Raw genomic sequence first — 23950 nt, forward strand, 5'->3', positions numbered from 1 at the left:
CACGTTGCTTCATTAATTCGCATCAGACCAAGTGCATATTATAAATACTCCCCATTACAGCTTGCATTTGGTAAAGAACCAGACATTTCTCATCTGAGAATTTTTGGATGTATGGTGTATGTGCCTATTGCACCACCTCAACGAAAGAAAATGGGACCTCAAAGAAAGATTGAAATTTATATCGGTTATGATAGTCCATCAATCATTCGACATCTTGAACCTCATACATGCGACGTGTTCACAGCACGTTTTGCTGATTGTCATTTTAGTGAGGAAATATTCCCAATGTTAGGGGGAGAACAGAAACATACCGAAAAAGAAATTACATGGTATGTATCATCATTGTTACATTTTGATCCAAGAACAAAACAATGTGAAAATGATGTACTACAAATTGTGCACTTGCAAAGAATAGCAAATCAAATACAAGATGCATTTGCAGACACAAAAGGGGTAACTAAATCATATATACATGCTGCAAATGAGCCCTGCTCAAATTGAAATTCCGATAAAACAAATTGAAGATACTCATGATGTCATTAAACGCCTGAAGCGTGGAAGACCAGTCGGTTCCAAGGATAAAAATCCTCGAAAAAGAAAATTCATAGAGAAACACGATGATCACAAAATAGAGAATGATGTTCCTGAAGAAACACATGATGATGAAAATGTTCTGTCAGAACCACAAACTGACGAGAATCATGAAATCTCTATCAATTATATTAATACTGGAAAAATATGAAACCGAAAAGATCTAGAAGAAATTGATGATATATTTTCTTATAATGTGGCAATCGACATCATAAATGATAATGAATATCATGAACCAAAATTTTTTGGTGAATGTAAAAATCGACATGATTGAATAAAATGGAAAGAATCCATCCAGGTTGAATTGGATTCGCTAAATAAACTTATTTTTTTGGACCTGTAGTCCTTACACCTGAAGGTGTAAAACCTGTTGGATACAAATGAGTTTTTATTCGAAAGCGAAATGAGAAAAATGAAATAGTATGATATAAAGCTCGACTTGCACAAGGTTTTTCTCAAAGGCCTGGAATTGATCATGAAGAAACGTATTCTCCCGTGATGGATGCAATTACGTTCCGGTATTTGATTAGCTTGGCGGTATCTGAAAATTTATAAATGCTGTCTTGTGGATGTTGTTACAGCTTACTTATATGGATCACTTGATAGTAATATATATATATGAAAATCCCTGAAAAATTTAAGATGCCTGAAGCACAAAGTTCAAAACTCAGAGAATGTTATTATGTGAAATTACAAAGATTATTATATGAGTTAAAGCAATCCGATCGAATGTGCTATAATCGAATAAGTGATCACTTGATGAAAAAGGGATATATAAATAATTCAATATGCCCTTGTGTTTTCATTAAGAAAACAACATCCAGATGCGTAATTATTGCTGTATATGTTGATGATTTAAACATCATTGGAACGAATAAGAAAATTCAAGAAGTTCTGTCATACTTGAAGGAAGAATTTGAAATGAAGGATCTTGGAAAAACCAAGTATTGTCTGGGTTTACAAATTGAACAAAAAGAACGTGGAATGTTTGTTCACCAGACAAATTATACAGAAAAGATCCTTAAACGTTTTAATATGGATAAATCAAATCCTTTAAGTACTCCAATGGTTGTTAGATCATTAAATATAGAAAAAGATCTATTCCGTCCATGTGAAGATGATGAAGATATTTTTGGTCCAGAAGTACCATATCTAAGTGCTATCGGTGCCCTTATGTATCTTAAAAATTGTACAAGGCCTGATATATCTTTTGCCGTAAATTTGTTGGCAAGATTTAGCACATATCCAACAAAGAGACACTGGAACGGAATTAAACATATATTCCATTATCTACGAGGAACGACCGACTTGAGACTTTTATATTCAAAAGATGCTAATCTAAGTATAATTGGTTATGCCGATGCTGGATACTTATCCGATCCACACAAGGCACGTTCCCAAACTGGATATGTATTTACTCGTGGAGGCACTGCAATTTCTTGGCGTTCACAGAAACAAACGCTCGTAACAACTTCATCAAATCATGCCGAGATTATTGCACTACATGAAGCAAGCTGTGAATGTGTGTGGTTAAAATCAATGACCCTAACATATCCAAATCTCATGCGGATTATCATTCGACGGGAAGCATGTGATACTATATGAAGATAATGCTTCATGTGTTTGCTCAAATGAAAGAGAGATACATAAAAAGCGACAGAACTAAACATATTCCTCCTAAGTTCTTCGCATTCACCAATGAGCTAGAGAAAAATAAATGTATTGATGTTCGTCACATTCAATCAAGTGAAAAATCATCAGATCTTTTCACAAAGGCACTTCCTACGTCAATATTCAGAAAGCACATATATAATATTGGGATGCGCAATCCACGAAATTTGTGAAGAATTGTTCGTGTCAACATGAGGGGGAGTTTACGTGACTGCACTCTTTTTCCCTTACTATGGTTTTTATCCCAATGGGTTTTTCCTAGTAAGGTTTTTAACGAGGCAGTACAAAAACACGTAATGAAGACATCATCGTATCATGATCATCATCACAAGGGGGTAAGGATGTAAACAAACCAAACCGTTCGCGAGCTATTCGGAGGTCGGCTCGATAAAAAGCTTGTTTGAGTTCGTTTGTTAATCATATCAAACCAAGCTCAAGCTCGATTTTGAGCTCGACAACTTAATCAAATCAAGCTCAAGCCTAAGCGTATTCGGCTCGTGAACTCGCAAACATGTTCGTTAATAGGCTCGCGATCTCGAACTCGGCTCGTTTAGGTGGCTCGTAAGCTCGAGCTCGACTCATTTGTTGAGTTGACAAATAAAAATATTAGTACTAATAAAAGTTAAACTTTTATGTTTAATATAAATTAGTTCATAGATATATTTAATTTTAACAAGCTCGAATCAAGCTCAAATTCGAGCTCAATTGTATGTTTTACGAGCTCGAAAACGAGCCGAGCTCAAGTCAGGCTTGTTAAATATGATAAACGAGCTATTAATAAACCAAGCTCGAGCCCGGCTTGATTAACATGATAAACGAGCTTTTAACGAGTCGAAATCGAGCTTTTCACAAGCTTAGTAATTTCAAGACAAGTCGAAGTCTAGCCTGATGATAGAAGCTCGAATAAAGCTCGAGCTCGAGCTCTATCAATCTTAAACGAGCCAAACCCGAGCCAGATGATAAAAGCTCGAATCAAGCTCGAGCTCGAGCTTGTTGTTCGGCTTGGTTTGGATCATTTACATCCCTACAAGGGGGAGTGTTGAAAATAATATATTTGAATGTTGAAAAAGTAATAGCTGAATATTTGAATTTTAAAATAAGAGTTGTAAAAATTAGAAATTTGTGTGTGATGATGTAGGTAATGATGTATTTTATTTTTGGATTATTTGTAAAGTAATTATATAAATAGGCTCACCATTTGTGAAGAAATTCACAATTGAGTAGAGAGAAAAATATTATAAAGTGTGTAGTTTGGTAAATTTTGAGAGTTTGAGATTTTTACTTTTTACCATAAATTTTTACTTTTTCACAACAATTTATTTATTTTAAAAAACACAATTAATTAAGAGTAGGTCTCTTGTGAGAAGGATAACGAATTTTTATCTGTGAGACGGGTCGATCATACCGATATTCACAATAAAAAGTAATAATTTTCAATGGATGACCCAAATAAGAGATCCGTCTTACAAAATACGACCCGTGAGACCGTCTCACACAAGTTTTGATTAATGCCTTATAAGAACTTTCATTTTTGCTTTGAGCATAGAAACGAAAGTTCAAGGTAATTTCCTAAGACAATAAGTCAAAATAATAAAAAGCAAATAACCAAGCTTCCAGGAAATATACGTCTAACCATTTTTCTAGGAAAAATACCATAAAAAATCAATAATCAAAGTTTAAAAACACAGCTTTCTTAGTGATTTGAGTCCTTCTGCATTGAATTTCCCACCTTTCTTACAATGTCGAACCAACCATGCTATCATCGTCTTGACATGTGAATAATATGGTCGGAATCGAAAAAGTTCTGAAATTATAGTTTTGGAAAAATTTCATTTGAAATTATATACTTTTTACAAATACATATATATATATATATATATATATATAAAATGCACATATTTGAAAATACCATACAACACTACGTTTCTTGACGTATTTTTATTATAATATTTTCGAAATACTTTCAAATATGATTCTCAAAGTTATATTTAAAACTAACGAAAATCTAATAAAATCCAAAACCGATAGAGACCATGGCCAAGGGAGAAATCAAGTAAAAAAACTTTATTTTTGAAATTTGAATGAAACAGTTACGTTGTCTACAATACTCTTAAAAGTGTACTTTACTTTTCTCTTATTTTTTTTTTTAATATTTTTGATAGGAATGATAACCGCTGGGGCTCTTTCGTGCGTTAGTTTTCGGGTTAATACATTAACCAATAAACTAAGTTAGGCAAATAAAACCGTGCTGGATAAATAATGTGCGACATGCCAATCTATTGGGTCCAATAATTGTCCATACTTGGTAGAGTGATCGAATCGTGGTGCTTGAGCTGCTGTGCGATTTAAAAGATTTGAGTTGCACCATTACCACCACCTATAACTTTTGGTAAAGCGGTAAACGCTCGGTTTTACAATTGGTATAAGAGTCAAGGTCACGAGTTCAATTATCATTGATTGTAAGGAGTGCAATTATTGGGAGGAAGATTGTTGAGTACAATAATTGTCCCTACTTTGTATAGCGATTTAACCGTGGTGCTTTAGCTGCTGTACGGTTTAAAAGATTTGAGTTGCACTGTTACCACCAGCTATAGTTTTAGTAAAGCGACAAGCGCTCGATCCTAAACAACCTCAATAATTATTGGTCAGATGAATCAAATTCCAAAATTTAGTCAAACGTCTGTATACTCCACCAACACTTAACACATCTTCAAGACCATGTACTTTACTTTCTTCTACTCACATAACATTAGGAAGGTGAGAAGTTTGACAAACACTTATCTTTTTATTAGAAAGAAAATATAAAAAAGGAGTATTATACCCCACGAAAATATGTAAAAGAATATTAGTTGTTTGATATAATTTTACAAGAGCCCAAATGCGTTTATTATATTATATTTATTGTGGGTCTTACGTGCATCAACTTAAGATAATAATATAAAAATAAAAATAAATTGGACACCAAAATCTACGTAGAAAACTCTAAAAAATTATTAGGGTAAAAACCACGTACAAAATGAAAAGAAATCTACTATAATATTTTATGGTATATAACCACTCACTGTATTTTCAAAGATTACACACTACTCTCTTAATACAAGAGAACAAAGAGCTCATAAATATTATTGAACTAATAAATTAAATGCTCTAAAATAAGAGAAAAAAGAGAGAACTCTATTTATAGAGAGCCCTTGTTCCTCTGAAATGGAATCGAAGAATTACAGATGATCCTACAAAAAGAATTAAATTCTATGTAAAACTATCATAATATTCACTGTTGGAAAATTAATTACTATCTAAGATTCACGTCTTAAACTGAAAAATTAAATTAGGTCAAAATCTAGGTCGATTATTACATTAAAAATTTAATCGCTACAATCAGTTTCTAGTGGAGTGGATTAGAGTTGGTTCTTCGACATGCGCTGTAGCCTTCCATGAAACGCACGTTTAACCTCCCTGCATCTTCCGCCAAGCTTCACGGAGGAAGGAAAATCTAATGGAGCAGTACAGAGCTGGGTGATTATGTCAATTTTCAATAAAATTTATCCCACCTGATTATAATTTTTTTTGGCTTTTTACGAACTGATCAGATGTCTACTAGTCTGCGCAAGCATCGGAGTTTTGTTTTGTTTTGTTTTTCTGATTAAATTCTGGGCTGCTAAATATTGACATTTTCTTTATGTCCTTCGTTGTATCCCCGAAACATATGTATATACATTTATCAAAACTTAGTGATTTTCATTCTTTGTTGAGTTTGATGGTGAAAGGATCTTCTTTTTGGTTTTTGGCACATGATCCCAGAAAATAAAATGCAAGTAGACGACAATCCGATGGCTCCGGCATACGTAAGATTTGTAGGTTCATGATTAAAATAATTAATTATGGTGACAAGTGTCCTCTTGTTCTTGTTTAATCTTGTGTCATAATGGGAGGGATCGAGATTGGTACACTTGACTTTATGATCAATGTGTTGGTCTACTTAACGAAGCTTCCGGTGTAGTTTCAGTAAATTGTGCCGTACAAAGTTCCTATTTAAGAGGTCGTTGGAAGTTCTGTGCCGCCTGTTTTAATTACTTTGCTGAATTGTTTCTGTCACTTTAAAACTGCTCAAGTTTTTGCATTTGATGGCACTGAAACGATAGCTTGAGGAGTGTTGTGAGTTTCAGAATGGTGGGTTTAAACGCAGACAAATCCTCGCGAAGTGGGTGAACTAGTACTTGATGCATTTGATAGTTTTCCTGTTTAATATACGATTTTGTTGATTTTCTTGAATGTCCTGTTCTTTTGCACTGCACTTGAAGAAGCGGACAATGCGGAGGTTACGGGATATTTTACAGCTATCTTGGAACCCATGATAAGAAAATGCGTGTGATGTTTCTTTTCTGTACAGAATGGTGGGTTTAAAAATCATATACATTTAAATAAAATAAGCAGTGCGACAAATCTTGACTGCAAATATGTATATTACAAGATTCTTTTTCATTGCACAGTTATTTCAGTCACCTCAAACATATTCAATTCCTTGGGTCTCTTGTAACTTTTCAAGAAGAGTGAGCTGCAAACAACACTAACTGAAGATGCAGCCATTGCTGCTCCGGCGATCCATGGAGGTAACCGCAGTCCGATGGCCGGGAGTAGAGCTCCGGCAGCTATGGGGATAGCGAGCACGTTGTACCCGAATGCCCACAAGTAGTTGAGGCGGATTCTGGAGAAGGTTTTTCTTGAAAGGTCTATAGCAGTCACAACATCCTCCAGATTGCTTCTCATGAGAACAATGTCGGCTGCCTCAATGGCAATGTCGGTGCCTGCACCGATAGCTATTCCAACGTTTGCAGCTACGAGTGCCGGTGAGTCGTTGATCCCGTCTCCCACCATTGCTACAATTTTACCTGCTGCCTGCGTATTGCATTGAATAGAAGAAATATAGTTAAATTAAACTGCAATACAACACGAGATTTTACACGGTTCGACGAAGAAGATCTACACTGATGACGAGACAATAGTCGACTACTGACATCTTAGGATAAAGATGGTAGGAAATGTATCACAATTATTCATAGGAAGCAGTATGTTAACATGTGTAAATACAAGTAAATCAAACTATAGGAGTTTTTGTTCCTATACCAAACAATAGAGTGTGTGGAGTTAATTTATATGTGCCAATACTACGAGACTATACAGAAATCAACGTAATATTCCTACCTGTAGTTCTTTCACTTTCTCAGCTTTATGCTCTGGTTTGGCTTCTGCAGCAACTGTATCGATCCCGACGTCTTTCGCAATTGCAGAAGCAGTTCCCCAGTTGTCACCGGTCACCATTATACTACTCACATTCATCGACTTGAGAATCGCAACTACTTCACTTGCCCCAGGTTTCAACGGATCCGATATGGCAAGTATCCCCTCCAGTTCCCTGTCAATACTCACAATAACGCCAGTTTGAGCTAATCTTTCTATTTCTGCTAGTATTTCCACATGCATCAACTCGAATAGCAACATCCCTATCCAACATTAAGTTCTTATTCCCCACAAGAACTCGTTTGCTGTTCACGAACGCCTCAACACCATAGCCAGTGATTGACTTAAAATCCTTGGCTTCAGGCCAAACATGGTTTTCTCCATCCCCCCTCAACTTTTTGACATGCTCCACTATCGCTTTTGCTAATGGATGTTCGCTGTTTACCTGATGAATGAAGGAACAATGAACAAATGGACACGTTTTACAAAATTCTGAAGGGTGTAACCAAGAAGTAATACCTCAGCAGCAGCAACCAGCTCGAGAAATTCATTCAGATTCATACCATTCAAGAGCTTTATGTCGACAACCACCGGTTTCCCCAGAGTGAGAGTTCCTGTCTTGTCAAAAATGATGCAATTCACCTATATTTTTGACAAGATTGAACAAGTTATATAAAGAAGTCGTCGCACTTGGTGTATTGAGCCGTAATAACCTCGGCTAGATTGTATGATTTCTACCTTATGAGTGATTTCTAATGCATTTCCGCCTTTAATTAGAACACCTTGAGAGGCACCTATTCCAGTGCCCACCATTACAGCTGTTGGAGTAGCCAACCCCAGTGCACAAGGACAAGCTATGACCATCACAGAAATGCCAAACTGAAATGCAAGCTCGAAGCTATCCATGGAAGACGGAATCCAAGATTTAGGATAGCTGTTCAATTTTCCAGCTAAAAACCAGGCAAACCAAGTTGAAAATGAAAGAACTATAACCTGCAAATCGCACAGAAGCATTCAACTTTAAACTACAGGCAATATTCAATGTGCGAGCAACAAATAGAAGCAACGAGGGGAGAGTACGATGATCACTCCCTCTAGTAAAAATGCATGGTCAGCAATACAGTAACTAGAATGGATAAAGTGGTTTTTCACATACTAAAGGAACGAAGAATTTGGATACATGATCAGCAAGTTTTTGAACCGGTGCTTTGGCCATCTGCCCTGATTCGACTAATTGAACAATTTGAGCAAGAGCACTTTGTGATCCAACTTTGGTTGCCTTAACGTGCAACACCCCATTTGCATTCACAGTTCCTCCAATCACCATATCACCCTTCCTTTTAGCCGCTGGCTTCGATTCCCCAGTTATCATACTCTCATTCACGTAACTTTCACCCCATACTACAACACCATCACAGGCTATTTTCGCTCCGGGGATAATCTTCACTACATCATTTTTTTGTACTAACTGGCCCTCTATTTCTTGCTCTTTCAACACATTTCCTTTGCTGTCAAGGGTTAAGAGTGTTGCTGTTTCTGGAGCCAAATCCATGAGCTTTGCTATGGCTTCCGATGTCTTCCCCTTCGCCAAAACCTCAAGATATTTTCCAAGAAGAATAAATGTGATGAGTAATGCACTAGTCTCGAAAAAATCGGATGACTCAAAGTTTTGAGAAGTCAAGTCTCTCAACACTGAGTAAACGGAATAAAAATAGGCCGCGTTCGTTCCCAAGGCAATCAGAACATCCATATTTGCTGAACCATGGCGCAATGCTTTGTAAGCGCCAATATAAAATCGTCTGCCAATGACGAACTGAACAGGAGTAGACAAAATCCACTTCAAAATGGCACCAATGCTAAGCATGTTCACTAATTTGGTATCAAGTTTTCGACCAATGCTAGGGATATACATAAAAACCATTGACAATAAAAAAAGGGGAATCGCGAAAACCAAGCTCCACAGAAAAGATTTGTAGTATTTCCTGATTTCTTCCACTCGATGGCCTTCTCTTCCATCCCTTTCCGGATATATCATAGCCTTGAAACTTCCCTTATCAATTGATTCGATGACTTCGATAAAGTCTCTAGGTCCTGCCAAATCTGGTTTGTAAGAAATGGATAATTTTTTGAGGCCTGGATCAAAGTTCAGTTCTTGAACTCCTGGAAGTGCTTGAACTGAGTTTCTAACAATTTTCATGGAATGTTCGGAGTGAGCTCCATCAACTTGCAGTTGAATTTGACATACATCTTCCCCTGTGCTAATGACAACAGCATGAAATCCAAATTCTGATACTGCTTCCAATACCTGTGTGTGGGAAAAAAATTTCGGATCATAATGAACTTCAACCTCTTCTGTTGCTGTAGCAACTCTTGTCATTTGTACACCATTTACAGCTTGCAGAATGAATTCAATAGTTGTGGAACAAGATGTGCATGTCAACCCCGTTACATGAATTCGACATATTTGGATGGACTTCTCGTTTATCTTTTCTGTGATCAAAGTGGATTGAAAGCCTGCGTCATCTATCGCCTCGCGGATCTTCTCCTCCTAAAATTTGAAAGGCAACTACTATAAGCACTCTTCACAAAAATGATGTCTAAAATATTTGCTGTAAATGTTGAGTAAAGGTTGTGGAGTGACATATTGTCATGTCTAGAATCAGCAATTGATGCAACTTAAACTAGAGATAATTCACGCAAGACTTTGCTTAAGATTCTGATTTGAAGGAGGGGGATCTGAGATATAAGACATAGGACAGATAAGTGAAAGGACATAGGGAATTTTTCTGCCAAGCAACTAAGACACTCAAGTCAGGATTATCAATGAAGCAAGAAATTGAAAGGCTATCTCTTAACTTTATTGTACATGAATAGTTATAGGCGAAAGAAATTCAAGATATACAACCATTGATAACGTGAAAACAATATGACCAAGTGAGCCGACCATGCCTCTACTATATACCGAAATGGACATTCGAAGATCCTCAAGGACCACGTCGATTTCGGATATCGAACAGACGCCATAAAATCCAAAATGGTATATAGTAGAGGCATGGTATACAGTCTTAGATCTTTAATAGATGGGAAAGTAGAGACTAATAGCGAAAGGATATGCATTGAACTATGGTACAGAAACGAGGAATCTTTTTCACTAATTGTGATTCTAAAGTACATGAGAATTTGGCTAGCCATGTGTGGATGATATGACTTTGAGATCGTACAACAACTGAAACGCTACATTTCGATCGTTGTCACAAAAATATCAATTATTGCATCTCAACGATATAACATTCAACTAGAAACTAACAGTAAAATACTACGACCCAATAACATCCCATCTCTAAAACGACCAAACTTTTGAAAATTGGCATTATTATACCAAGTGCTTGAAGATATTTAATTATTATTATATATTTGTCTTAACAATCTATATCTAGTAGTGGTGAAATTTTTGCAAAAGTAAAATGCTTTCCTTTGCATAATTATTAAGGTAATGTTCATATTGGCCACTCGACATCACAGAGTTCACGACCCTAAAGAATATATTTTTCTAGGAACGATTTTTTCCACCCAAGAATCTCGATGCCAAAGCGCATATTTTAAAGAAAAGATAGATTATAATTAGTAAATTATTATATACTTTATTAAAGTTGAAAATGTAATCAAATGGTCATTATCTACTACTCCACTATATTGTTGGAATCACACTCCTCCATATAATAAATATTTTTCTAAACAATTTTTTTTTTAAGTAATTTGATCGATTCTTTTCCATTTTTTTAATTAAAATTTTAATTTTATTTTTAATATCTATATTCTGTTAATTTAACGGGCCAAAGACTTTTGTATTTTATTAAAGATCTAAGATTTTTGTTGTTTAATAAGAGTAATTTTATTAAAAAAAATGGTGAAACCTCTGAAATTCTCAGGCTTCATAAATAACTAATTAGTGCTTGATCAGTGCCACAATAAACTATTTTGATGTGAAATAAATACGTAGAGATTATATTAAAACTAAAAGTTTAGAGGGTTGTTTAAATAAAATTTTGTATACTAATTATATTAATATTAAATATGATAATTTTAGCTATTTTTGAATTTATGATGTTCTTTTAACAATTTTTTGTACATGGAATACTCTGATCATTTAAATTTAGATATAAAACTGAAACAAATCTTACCGTTAATTTTGGATAATATTTTTAATAATTTTTTTCATATTACTCGTTTTGCCATTTCGTTGGTGAAAAAGTACTATTTGATTACTTCAAAAAAAAAAAAATGTTCTATTTGATACATCATTCTCGGACTTATATCGGTATCAATTTGAAATCTAGTTGAACCTAATATGTTAAAATACACAAAATATATAGATATTATTCTATAAAATATGTAGGAACTTCAATGATTGCTCAAGCTCGTGTCATGAGAGGGGTACATTATTTTGCATCCTAAATCCTTAAAACAATAACCAGAAATAAAAATAAAATGTTATAGAGAATTATTTTTTTCAATCCCATTCTAAAAATCATTTTGGTATTGTATGCTTGTTTTGTTCGATTTTGTGTTTTATGTTGTTGAATTTCAGTCTTAATCTATTATCTTAACTTTTTCGTAATTTTAGCTTCTTTCGGCGTGGCACTCTTGCAGCGCTAACATGATCCTGACGTGTGTAGTGACAGATCAGCACTCTCAATTAAAAAAATATTAAAATTGTCGAAAATAACATCATACGGTACTAAGACTGAATTTTATAACAAAGATAAAAGACTAAAATTAAATTATAGAGAAGCTAACATAGTCAACCAAAATTTCAATTTTCCCTAAGAATTTCTATGTCAAATCCAAAAATTTTACTATATTGACGGCTTACATTGACAAGATTAGAGTAGAAGGTGACTTGTGCCCGGTTGTTCAGAACGTCAACCACCGCCTCCTTGATTCCCGGGAGGCGTTTGACTGCCTTCTCCACCGAGCCAGCGCAGGCGGAGCACGTCATTCCGGTGACCGAAAATAGGGCTATTTTCTGCAATCCTTTTCCTTTCTCCTCCGGTGGAAGGCTGGCTTCTTTAGAATATATTGGCAACAATGAATCCTCGGTACGGCTCGCCGTGCATGGCCGCTTTGCTGCCATTGGGATTCTGTGCAAGGATTATTTTCGTGTATGTTTTGTGTATATATACACACAGAGTGTGTTCCTGCTTTGCGAGGCGCTGCTTTTTAAAAGCATGGGGCAGGATGATTTCTAAAATCCTACTTTTATAGCACATTCATATGAATAGTTCGTGGCGAAGAAAAATACTTTAAAATCCACGCACACAAAATAATAAGATAATATGTGTTTATGCTGCATGATTAAGATTCTCAATGAAAAGTCGGATGCTTTTCTCTAATTGGTAAACTTGATAAAGAAAATAAGATTTTATTCAGATGCTTGAAAAACATATGAATATCTTTTTATATGGATTCAATTCAAGCGAAAAATAATTTTAATGGTGGAGAATATCATATGAAAACTCAGAATCCATCATGTAATATCATCAATAAGTTAACAAATAAACTGTAGCGGAAGTATATTTGAAACTATAATTCTTGATCAATTAGAACGAGTTGCTGATCTTTTAGATCTACGCGTTCTTCATTTGAAAAGCCCTTCAGTTTCTCCCACCATATAAATCTCATATTGGGATTCAGAGATACAGAACATGATATTGTGCGATATGAGACCATAACTATTGTTGGAACATTTCATGTTCACAATCTTGATTTTGATGATAACAAAACTTGTTCTTTAGTTACTAATTATTCTACCTAAGTGTGCAAGAAGCTGGAACTGCTCAGACGTCGAACTGATTAGTTATCAAGTCAAAACTGAAGCTATCGAGAAGCAAACTGAAAGTGCCAACTGACTGATTAAACTGAATCAGTCCAACTGATGTGTCAAGAGCAGTTCTACTGATTGTTCAGTTGATAGGTGATTCAGCAGAAGACCTTCAGAAGTTCGGTCAGCTGATGAAAAGCTCGACTGATGATAAGCCCAACTGATCAGTGAAACCGGTTCAGCTTACGAGCCGACTGATTTCACCAAACCAGTTCAAGACCAGTTCACTTTACCAGTTCAGAGTATCGGTTAGGAATCAATCAATTTCAGATCAAGACAAACTTATCTAAATGTATTCCAGCTACACACAAAGATACAAAGGCATTTGTACGATCAAAGGTACAATATGGACGTTGCAGCAAAGATTAAAGCCGATATATTCCTAGAGGCATGTTAGAAAAGTTGAGACACATATATCAAGGAACGCATTCAAGCTGCAACGATCACATGTGATGAGTCTTGGTGTACGGTCTTGATAAGTGCAAGATTTGCACTTAATTTACATTTAAATCCATTTTGAATTATGCTTGTTTCGAACAGAATTATGCGTTTTTGGTTTGTTTATGTTGTCATTTCAGGAATGGAGAAAATAGCGAACACGAGGCCAAGTGGACCAAGAAGTGCACGACCACGAGCACATCACCGGACAGATGTGTGCGCGCGGCCGCGCCACTTCACGCGCAGGCGCGCGCACACCTAAACAAATGCAAGACCAGTAAGTCGCGCGCCACCGCGCCACATCACGCGCACCCGCGCGCGCACAGAAGAAGCGAATGCACAGAAGCTTGCGCGCGGGCGCGCGAGATTACGCGCAACCGCGCGTATGCATGCACGACCAGACACAGCAGCCAATGACAGAGGACCGCGCGCCCCAGCGCAAAACTTCGCGCGACCGCACGCCCACTCAACTTCACACTCGGCAGCACACAACGCGCCCCAGCGCCAAGTCTCGCGCCCCCGCGTGCGCCGCACTATAAATTGCTCGAGTTAGGTCATAACACGGAATCAGCAGCCGTGGAGAGAAAACACGTCGTTTCGGACGAAAATACGGAGGAAGACTCGGAGCGAAGGCGAGACGAAGGCACGACACGCGAAGATCGATTACAACTACGAAGAACGACGGATCTGGGGACAGAGACGACGTTTTGGATTTGTTATCTTTTCTTTTGTCTCTTTATTTTATTGCGTGTCGATGCCTAGAACTACAAATATGTATTGGTTTCTCTTGGATTTCGTGATGAACTAAATTCCCATTCTAGAGAATGACGTAACTCTGTTGATACGATGATTTGACACCGTTATTTATTTGATTGAATTCCGCTGTCGTTTAATTGTGTTCTCTGCGTTTACTGCACTGCAATTTACTGGCCATAAATTGTTTGTTGTTTGATTAATCTTATAACTCGGGAGAGAAACTAGGATTATAGATCATTAGAGACACATCGTTAAATGTTTATAGCGTTCGGAAGGCGTATAACTTTAGCGAGGCTTAGTAAGAACATTGTTAGCATTTATCGATGAAACTTAGATTCTAATTAGGAATAATTGAATCGAAGTTGATAGATACACTTTATTCGTCACTTGGGAAAGGGTGAATAAAACAATCTAAGTGTTCTTGGCCATTAATTGATTGAAATTCAGGAATATAAATTAAACTGTGAAGAATTATCTTGGAAACTTTGTGAAATCATTTCTCTAGATATTTTCTCTCAGTGATATTTCTCAATTCGGTGATCTAATTAATTCATTGTTTTCAATTAATTCGTTTAAACAAACAAATCTGATTACTGATTTTTCTAGATAAAGTCTTGGCTATTTTAATTACAAGAATTGATATACGTTTTTATACACACTCCTCGTGGGATCGATACTTGTACTAAAAAGTACATTTTATTATAACTTGACATCGTGCGCTTGCGAGCAGTTAAGAAAACGCGCAACAAGTTTTTGGCGCCGTTGCCGGGGAGTGTCAAATTTAAATTTATATCAGTATTGTTACCAATTAGTCTAGATTTTAATTTAGAGCTTTTATTTTTATTTCATATTGATTTAGTTTTTCATTTTTTCTGCTTGACAGTGTATGCTAAGATCGCAAAGCCCTGACTTGCTTATTTTTGATCCGGAGATCGAAAGAACTGCAAGAAGATTAAGAAAAGCAAGAAGAGAAGAGATCCAAGCAATGGCTGAGAACAGAGAAAATGACAGACACATCCCGCCAGAGGCTATTCCTATCAGAGATCACTTCCGACCAGTGATCAACAATCACTACTCTGGTATTGCAAAGAGGGACGATCAACGCAAATAATTTTGAATTGAAGCCAGCCCTAATTAATATGGTTCAGCAAAACCAGTTTGCTGGGACTGCCACTTCTGATCCTCACGTTCACTTGAGGACATTCTTGGAGATAACGGATACGGTAAAGATTAATAATGTTCCTGATGATATTATTAGACTGCGTTTGTTTCCGTTTTCTCTCAGGGATCAAGCTAGGGGATGGCTCCAATCGCTTCCCTTGGGAAGTATCACAACATGGCAGGAGCTGGCGACGAAATTTCTAGCAAAGTACTTTCCCCCTGCAAAGTCTGCGCAGTTGAAGATTGAGATTAGCACGTTCAGGCAGACTGATTTTAAACAATTGTATGAGGCATGGGAAAGATACAAGGAGTTGTTGAGAAAGTGCCCAAACCATGGTTTCGAAGACTAGGTGCAGATTGAATTATTCTACAACGATCTAAATGGGCAAACAAGAGGAACAGTGGATGCTGCAGCTGGTGGCACGATTTTTGCTAAGTCTCCCGAGCAAGCATATGACTTACTTGAACAGATGACAATAAATAGCTATCAGTGGCCGTCTGAAAGGGCAGGAGTAAAAAGGACAGCTGGAGTTTATGCGGTGGATCCTATTACGTCACTCACTGCGCAGGTTTCTGCATTGACCACTCAAATAGCCGCGATGAACAAAGTGAGTACATCTGACATCGAGGGTCCATCGATGGTTACTGAGGAACTATCCACCCTTGAAGAAGCACAGTATATCAACAACAGAAATCAGGATGGATATGGAGGATATAGAGGTAACCCTCCCCCTAACACTTATCATCCTGGATTAAGAAATCACGAAAACTTTTCTTATGCAAACAATAAAAATGTGTTGAATCCTCCACCGGGGTTCAATACATCAAAGGGGGAGGGAAAGCCTTCATTAGAGGATTTGGTAGGAACATTTGTTACTGAGTCTGGCAAAAGGATGGCGAGAACTGAGTCTCGTCTGGATAACATGGAGACTCATATGGGAAATATGGGAGCCACAATGAAATCTCTGGAGACACAAATCGGACAGTTGGCCAATGCCTTGAGAGATCAGAACAGGGGTCAATTTCCTAGTAACACGGAAGTTACCCAAAAGAACCGTGCAAGGCAGTCAATTTGAGGAGTGGGAAGGAATTAGAGGAACAGAGCCCCAAAGAGAGAGTGGACAGTGGGAAGACAGTTGAAGAAGGTGAAGTGGAGGGATCCACGGCTGAAATCAAAGTTGAACCACCTCCAATGTATAAGCCGACTCTACCCTATCCTCAGAGATTCAAGAAGCTGAGTTTAGATGATCAGTTTGCAAAGTTCTTAGAGATTTTCAAGAAGATACACATCAACATACCATTTGCTGATGCTTTGGAGCAAATGCCGAATTATGCAAAATTTATTAAAGATGTGATGTCTAAAAAGAGAAAGCTGCAAGAGTTTGAGACTGTGAAGCTTACTGAGGAGTGCAGTGCCATCCTACAAAAGAAGCTACCACAAAAATTGAAAGATCCAGGGAGTTTTACTATTCCTTGCTTTATTGGCGGTTCTAAATGTAGTAAAGCTTTATGTTATTTAGGAGCAAGTATTAATTTGATGTCATTTTCTATTTACAGGGATCTGGAGCTTGGAGAGGTTAAACCAACTACTATCACCTTACAACTTGCAGACAGAAGTCTCACGTATCCACGTGGGATAGTCGAGGATGTACTGGTAAAAGTAGATAAGTTTATTTTTCCTGCTGACTTTGTGATTTTAGATATGGAAGAAGATCATGATGCTCCATTGATCTTTGGGAGACCATTCTTGGCGACTGGAAGGGCATTGATTGATGTTCATAAGGGTGAACTCACTTTGAGAGTTGGCGGAGAAGCTGTCGTTTTTAATATCTATCGCGCCATGAAAGAGTCAAATGAGGTAAGCACTTGTAAAAGCATTGATATTTTAGACTCATGTATGTCCCTTGATTGTGCAGGAACTAGGGATCCTTTGGAGAGCTGTTTGATAGGTGCTGCTGGAACTGCTGATGAAGAAACTTGGGAAGTGAAAGAGCAACGAGTGGCTCTTGAAGCACTGCAGAAGGACAGGAGGAAAGATGCACCACCTGAAGAGTTGGATATAAATGAGAGAGTCGAGGTAAAAGCACCTTCGCCTGACTTGAAGGAACTACCAAGCCACTTATGTTATGCATTTTTAGGTGAAAAGTCGACATATCCGGTAATCATCTCTTCCTCTCTTACTTGTACTGAAAAAGATAAATTATTGAGAGTATTGAGGAAATTTAAAGCTGCTTTAGGATGGTCGATTTATGATATTAGGGGAATTAGCCCCACTATATGCATGCATAAAATTTTGATGGAAGAGTCGTACACTCCTTATGTGGACCACCAGAGGAGGTTGAATCCAGCAATGAAAGAGGTTGTGAAAAACGAGGTACTGAAATTACTAAATGCTGGTGTGATTTATGCCATTTCTGATAGTAGTTGGGTATCTCCTGTACAAGTTGTACCGAAAAAGGGTGGAATAGCTGTGGTTAAAAACGAAAATGATGAACTGATTCCTACTCGCACTGTAACTGGCTGGCGGGTATGTATTGATTATAGAAAGTTAAATAATGCCACACGTAAAGATCATTTTCCACTGCCTTTTATTGATCAAATGCTTGATAGACTTGCTGGCTATTGTCATTATTGTTTTTTAGATGGTTATTCAGGTTATAATCAAATTGCTATAGCGCCAGAAGATCAGGAGAAGACTACTTTCACGTGTCCCTATGGCACGTTTGCTTTTCGAAGAATGCCGTTTGGGCTATGCAATGCACCTGCCACTTTCCAAAGGTGCATGATGGCCATTTTTGCAGATATGGTGGAGGAAATTATGGAAGTCTTCATGGACGACTTTTCGGTATTTGGTTTGTCGTTTGATCATTGTTTACATAACCTTTCCCTTGTTTTACAGAGATGCCAGGATAAGAACTTAGTTCTTAATTGGGAGAAGTGTCACTTTATGGTCCAAGAGGGTATTGTTCTTGGACATAAAGTGTCGTCCAAGGGATTAGAGGTGGACCGAGCTAAAGTCGTTGCAATCGAAAAACTTCCCCCACCAAGGAACATCAAAGGAATAAGGAGCTTTCTAGGACATGCGGGGTTTTATCGTAGATTTATTAAAGATTTTTCTAAGATCACTAAACCCCTATGTAATTTACTTGAAAAAGAATCGACATTTATACTTGATGATGATTGTTTGCAGGCATTTGAGAATATCAAAATGGCATTGGTGACCGCACCGATCATGATAGTGCCGGACTGGAAGGAGCCCTTTGAGCTAATGTGTGATGCAAGTGATTATGCAGTGGGCGCTGTATTAGGCCAAAGAAGGGACAAGATGTTTAGGGCAATTTACTACGCAAGCCGCACGATGGATGCTGCTCAGCAGAATTACACTACGACCGAGAAAGAGATGCTTGCAGTAGTATTTGCCTTCGACAAATTCAGGCCTTATTTGATTGGCACAAGAGTAATCGTTTTCACTGACCATGCAGCTATTCGCTACATTTTCGCCAAGAAAGATGCAAAACCACGCTTGATAAGGTGGATTTTGCTATTACAAGAATTTGACTTTGAGGTTAAGGATAAGAAAGGTAGTGAGAATCAGGTAGCTGATCATTTGTCGAGGCTTGAGCTGGAGGAGAATAAAGAAGAGGGAGCTATACAGGAAACTTTTCCGGATGAGCAACTCTTTGAGGTAAACACTGTAATTCCTTGGTTTGCTGATATTGCTAATTTTTTGTCCTGTGGTACCCTTCCTCCAGATTTGAGCTATCATCAGAAGAAGAAGTTTGTCCATGATATCAAGTTTTATTATTGGGATGACCCATTTGTGTACAAGAGGTGTGCTGACCAAATGATCAGGAGATGCGTAGAGGGTCTCGAAGCGCAACAAATTCTGGAGAAATGTCATTCTTCACCATATGGTGGACATTTCGGAGCATCACAAACAACAGCTAAGATATTACAATCTGGTTTTTACTGGCCTAGTTTGTTTAAGGATAGTTATACCTTAGTGAAATCATGTGATAGATGCCAAAGGTTAGGAAACATCTCTAGGCGTCACGAATTAACACTGACAAATGTTTTGGAAGTGGAACTTTTTGACGTTTGGGGCATAGATTTTATGGGACCTTTTCCCCCTTCATCTGGTTATTCTTACATTCTGTTAGCTGTTGATTATGTGTCAAAATGGGTGGAAGCAATTGCCACCAGTACTAATGACTCTCATGTTGTAGCGAAATTCGTACAGAAAAACATCTTCACCAGGTTTGGAACACCGAGAGCCATCATAAGTGATGAAGGTACGCATTTTTGCAATAGAATTTTTAACTCACTATTAGCCAAATACAATGTGAAGCACAAGGTGGCACTAGCATATCATCCGCAGTCTAATGGACAAGCTGAGGTATCCAACCGGGAAATTAAGCAGATACTGGAAAAGACTGTCAACACAAACCGGAGGGATTGGGCGTTGAAGTTGGATGATGCGCTATGGGCTTATAGAACTGCATTCAAGACGCCTATTGGGATGTCTCCCTATCGGCTAGTATTTGGAAAAGCATGCCACCTACCATTGGAGTTGGAGCATAGGGCATTTTGGGCCGTGAAGAAATTGAATTTTGATCTGAAAGCGTCTGGCGAAGTTAGAAAATTGCAATTGAGCGAGATGGACGAATTCCGAAATGACGCCTATGAGAATGCCAAGATCTACAAAGAACAGACTAAGAACTGGCATGACAAACTCATAATTCGAAGGGAGCTCAAACCAGGACAACAGGTACTGCTGTACAACTCTCGTCTGAAGTTGTTCCCTGGTAAGCTAAAGTCGCGATGGTTGGGGCCATTTGTTTTGGAAACGGTGTCACCCTATGGAGCTGTCGAGCTAAAGTGCAATGATGGAAGAACCTTCAAAGTGAATGGACAGCGGGTTAAACCCTACTATGGAACTGAAGTAAGAAATATCGACAGTTACAAGTTGATCTGATCAGACAGGGTACCGTCGGGCTGATGACGTTAAACCAAGCGCTGTGTGGGAGGCAACCTGCATTTATTTATTTTCGCATTCGCTCTGCTTCATTATTTCATTTCAATTTCATAGTTAATATTTGTAATTTTCTATATTCAAGTTTTTAATTTGAATCGCTTTATTTTGCAGGCGTTTAAAAAAAAAATGGATTTACAGACGCATGCGCGACATCTCGCGCGGCAGCGCGCTAAGGACCACTTGGATTTACAGAAGCTCGCGCGCCCCAGCGCCATGTCTCGCGCGATCGCGCGCACAGCAACTTTGCACGAAGACAGTAGGTCACGCGCGATAGCGCGACTTCTCGCGCGCTCGCGCGTGCTACTTTATCACCGATTTACAGAAGCTCGCGCGCGGTAGCGCGACATCTCGCGCGAACGCGCGCCCTCAATTATTGCCGATAGACCCAAGGACAGCGCGCCCTAGCGCGACATCTTGCGCGCCCGCGCGCCGCGTTCAGCCCCACTTCTTTAAATACCCCTCCTCGCGATTTTCTACCCTAAATTCTCCTCTCCCTCACCACTCAGCCGCCTTCCCTCACAAATCCACTCCCCTTCTCATATCAAACTCCTCTCCCACTCACAAATTTTCACTCCAACACCACCATCTACTTACCTCTCCACCTCCCTCACACCTCAACACCACAAACACTCCTCCCTCAACACATATACACACCCAACCACCACTAGAAGCGCCGCCGCCGCCCCTCAGTCGCCGCCACTCTAGCGCCGCCGCCTCCGTCCAAGCCGCCGGTGTTCTCTCTAGTCGTTGCTTCAAGTAAGGGTACCGTTCCTTCCACAATATTATTGTTTGGGGATAAATTTCAGAATTCTAGTTGTGTTGGTGGAATTGTGCTCTCGATTTGTTGATTAGTATTGTTGATACAAAGTGATAATTATGGCGCCTCGTAAAAAATCAAAGGATGGGGCTTCCTCCTCTCGTTCCTACGATGCTCACAAATTTTGGAACGAGGAAGTCTTTCGGGTATATGAGAGCACCTTGTCCAGGTCGATTATTCCAGAAAGAGGGCTAGATATGACATACCCCGACTGTGCATTCATTAGAGAGGTCGGGCGACGAGGGTGGATGGATATAGCCCAGTCTCCGCCAGACGCTGTGATATCCGTAGTCCGTGAATTTTATGCGAATTTGAGAATCAAACATGAAGAATACGGAGTTTTGGTGCGAGGGCAACTCGTCTATTTTGATTCGGCCACTATTAATGCAATCTACAATCTGCCGGATTTTGAAAATGACGGGTACACTGAGTTGATCACGGGGGATGTGAACTACGATGAGATTATCAGGACCTTAGGCATCGAGGGTGCAGAGTGGCGATTGAATCAGGGCTCCCCAGTCACTTTGAAGAAATCTGATTTACGCCGTAAACCACGTTGTTGGGCATCTTTTATTCTCTCACGGATCATGCCCTCCTCCCATCAGACTGAAATTACAAAAGACAAAGTGGCGTTAATTTACGCCATCATGACTGGGCGGACCGTGGATTTGGGGAAGCTTATTAACAGTTATATCATGCGTGCTGGTACAGGACTTATGACCGTCAGCCTCCCTTGCCCACATACTATCACTGCATTATGTCTTTATGCCGGTGTGAAGTGGGGCGCCGATGAACAGGTCTTGAAAGCAAAGAGCCCAATCACAGTATTTGAAGTAGAGCGTTCGCGCTTTGGAGACAAAATAGAACGGCAACAGGCTAGGGCAGCTTATAATAGGAGGGCCAGAGCATGCCAGCCACCACCACCACCATCAATCCCTCAATAAGGTTTGGGAGATCGCATGTTCCGACTGGAACAGGATATGCGGGTCGAGCGCCGACAGCAGGCCGAACACCGACAGACTACTAGTACTTTCATGTCTTACATGATGGATTTCACATCGGCACTTGCCCAGCGGTTTCCACCTGGACCCGAGGATGTTCCTTACCCACCACAACCAGCCTGGCCACCACAATACCCACAGCCGATGGACGACGATGATGAAGGATCTGGGGATGATGATTCGAGCCCCGAGTTCTGACACTCGGGCGCGAGGTATGTGTTGTCATATTCTTTATTTCTATACATTGAGGACAATGCATATCTTAAATTTGGGAGGGGTGAATTTTCTGCTTGTTAGTTTTTGTTTTATTTTTGCTCAGTAGTTAAGTTTTGATTTGTTTCTTTAGCTTTAAGTTCAATTCTGCATGCTAGTTTTGTTAGGAAAAGTCATGGATAAGTAAAACGTGTGGCCGATGATGAAAATTGAATTGTGGTCATGAGATCTATATGTGTTCACGAGAACCTAGGTGTCACAGATATTTTGCACTGTCGTGTTTATTGATACTATTGTTGCTTAGAGACAAGTTGCATGCCTATGATGCTAAATAGATGAGGGAGACCCGATTCTTTGTAAAACTTGCATGACATTGATTGACACTTTTGCAGACTTAGAAATGATCTAGGCAGTCTTTCATAACATCCTTGGGCCTGTGTTCTTTGTTTACTGTCAATTGTAGCCCTTTGAGCTTAAAAGTTAATTGAGATGCTTACTTTTTCTTCGTGCACCTATTTCATATATCATTTTGATTGAAAATTGCATGTGACTAGTTTGTATGAGATGATTAATGGATTGACGGTAATCTAGAACTTGTTTGAACAATTTTTGAGGCGAAATACGGATAATATGTGACATAGGAATGATTTAGGCGATCTTTGAAACCGTTGAGCCTTCGAGCTTACCAAATGAACATGGAATATCCCTAGTGTCCCATTTTGAGCTTACTAAAAATCAAGTGGTGTGTGTCAATGACATACAATTAGCCCCCACTTGTATCTATTCTACATCCCACAACAACTACCTAATGAAGCCGATACACTTATTTTCCTACCTGATTTTGAGAGAAATAAATTCATTGGTGGTGTAGTGATTCAAAAGCTCCTTGAAAAGAAAAAGAAAAATTGAAGTGAGCAAAGAGGGAGTTGAAAATAGACAAAAAGAAAGAGAAAAAGTTCAATCAAAGAAAATATAAGGGAGATGAAGGATATGAATGAAAAGAAAACAATAAGTGGATGGTGAATGAAAAAGAAAATGAAAAAGAGTGAAATTGATGAAGAGTTGATTATTTCTCTCAAATTTTGAATTCCATACCTTTTATTGTAGCCATGAGCCGTGGCCTAACGTTACAAGCTTACAAGACCTAT

General features: G+C 38.5%; 1 protein-coding gene and 1 long non-coding RNA gene across 2 annotated transcripts; one reads left to right on the top strand and one right to left on the bottom strand.

Moving 5' to 3' along the window:
* The first annotated feature begins 6437 nt into the window (after positions 1-6437).
* On the top strand, positions 6438-7725 carry LOC140813506 (uncharacterized). Its single transcript, XR_012113964.1, has 3 exons — positions 6438-6656; positions 6753-7109; positions 7515-7725. It is a non-coding gene; the product is annotated as an uncharacterized lncRNA (long non-coding RNA).
* LOC140813505 (probable copper-transporting ATPase HMA5) lies at positions 6685-12729 on the bottom strand. The gene is given in 7 exon segments (XM_073172007.1): positions 6685-7158; positions 7465-7737; positions 7739-7945; positions 8020-8142; positions 8239-8493; positions 8657-10048; positions 12374-12729. Coding segments are annotated over 7 exon segments (2928 nt in total). The 5' UTR covers positions 12635-12729; the 3' UTR covers positions 6685-6741.
* Positions 12730-23950: the final 11221 nt, after the last annotated feature.

Source organism: Primulina eburnea, chromosome 15 (genome assembly GCF_022965805.1).
Source record: "Primulina eburnea isolate SZY01 chromosome 15, ASM2296580v1, whole genome shotgun sequence".
Classification (NCBI taxonomy): Eukaryota; Viridiplantae; Streptophyta; class Magnoliopsida; order Lamiales; family Gesneriaceae; genus Primulina; species Primulina eburnea.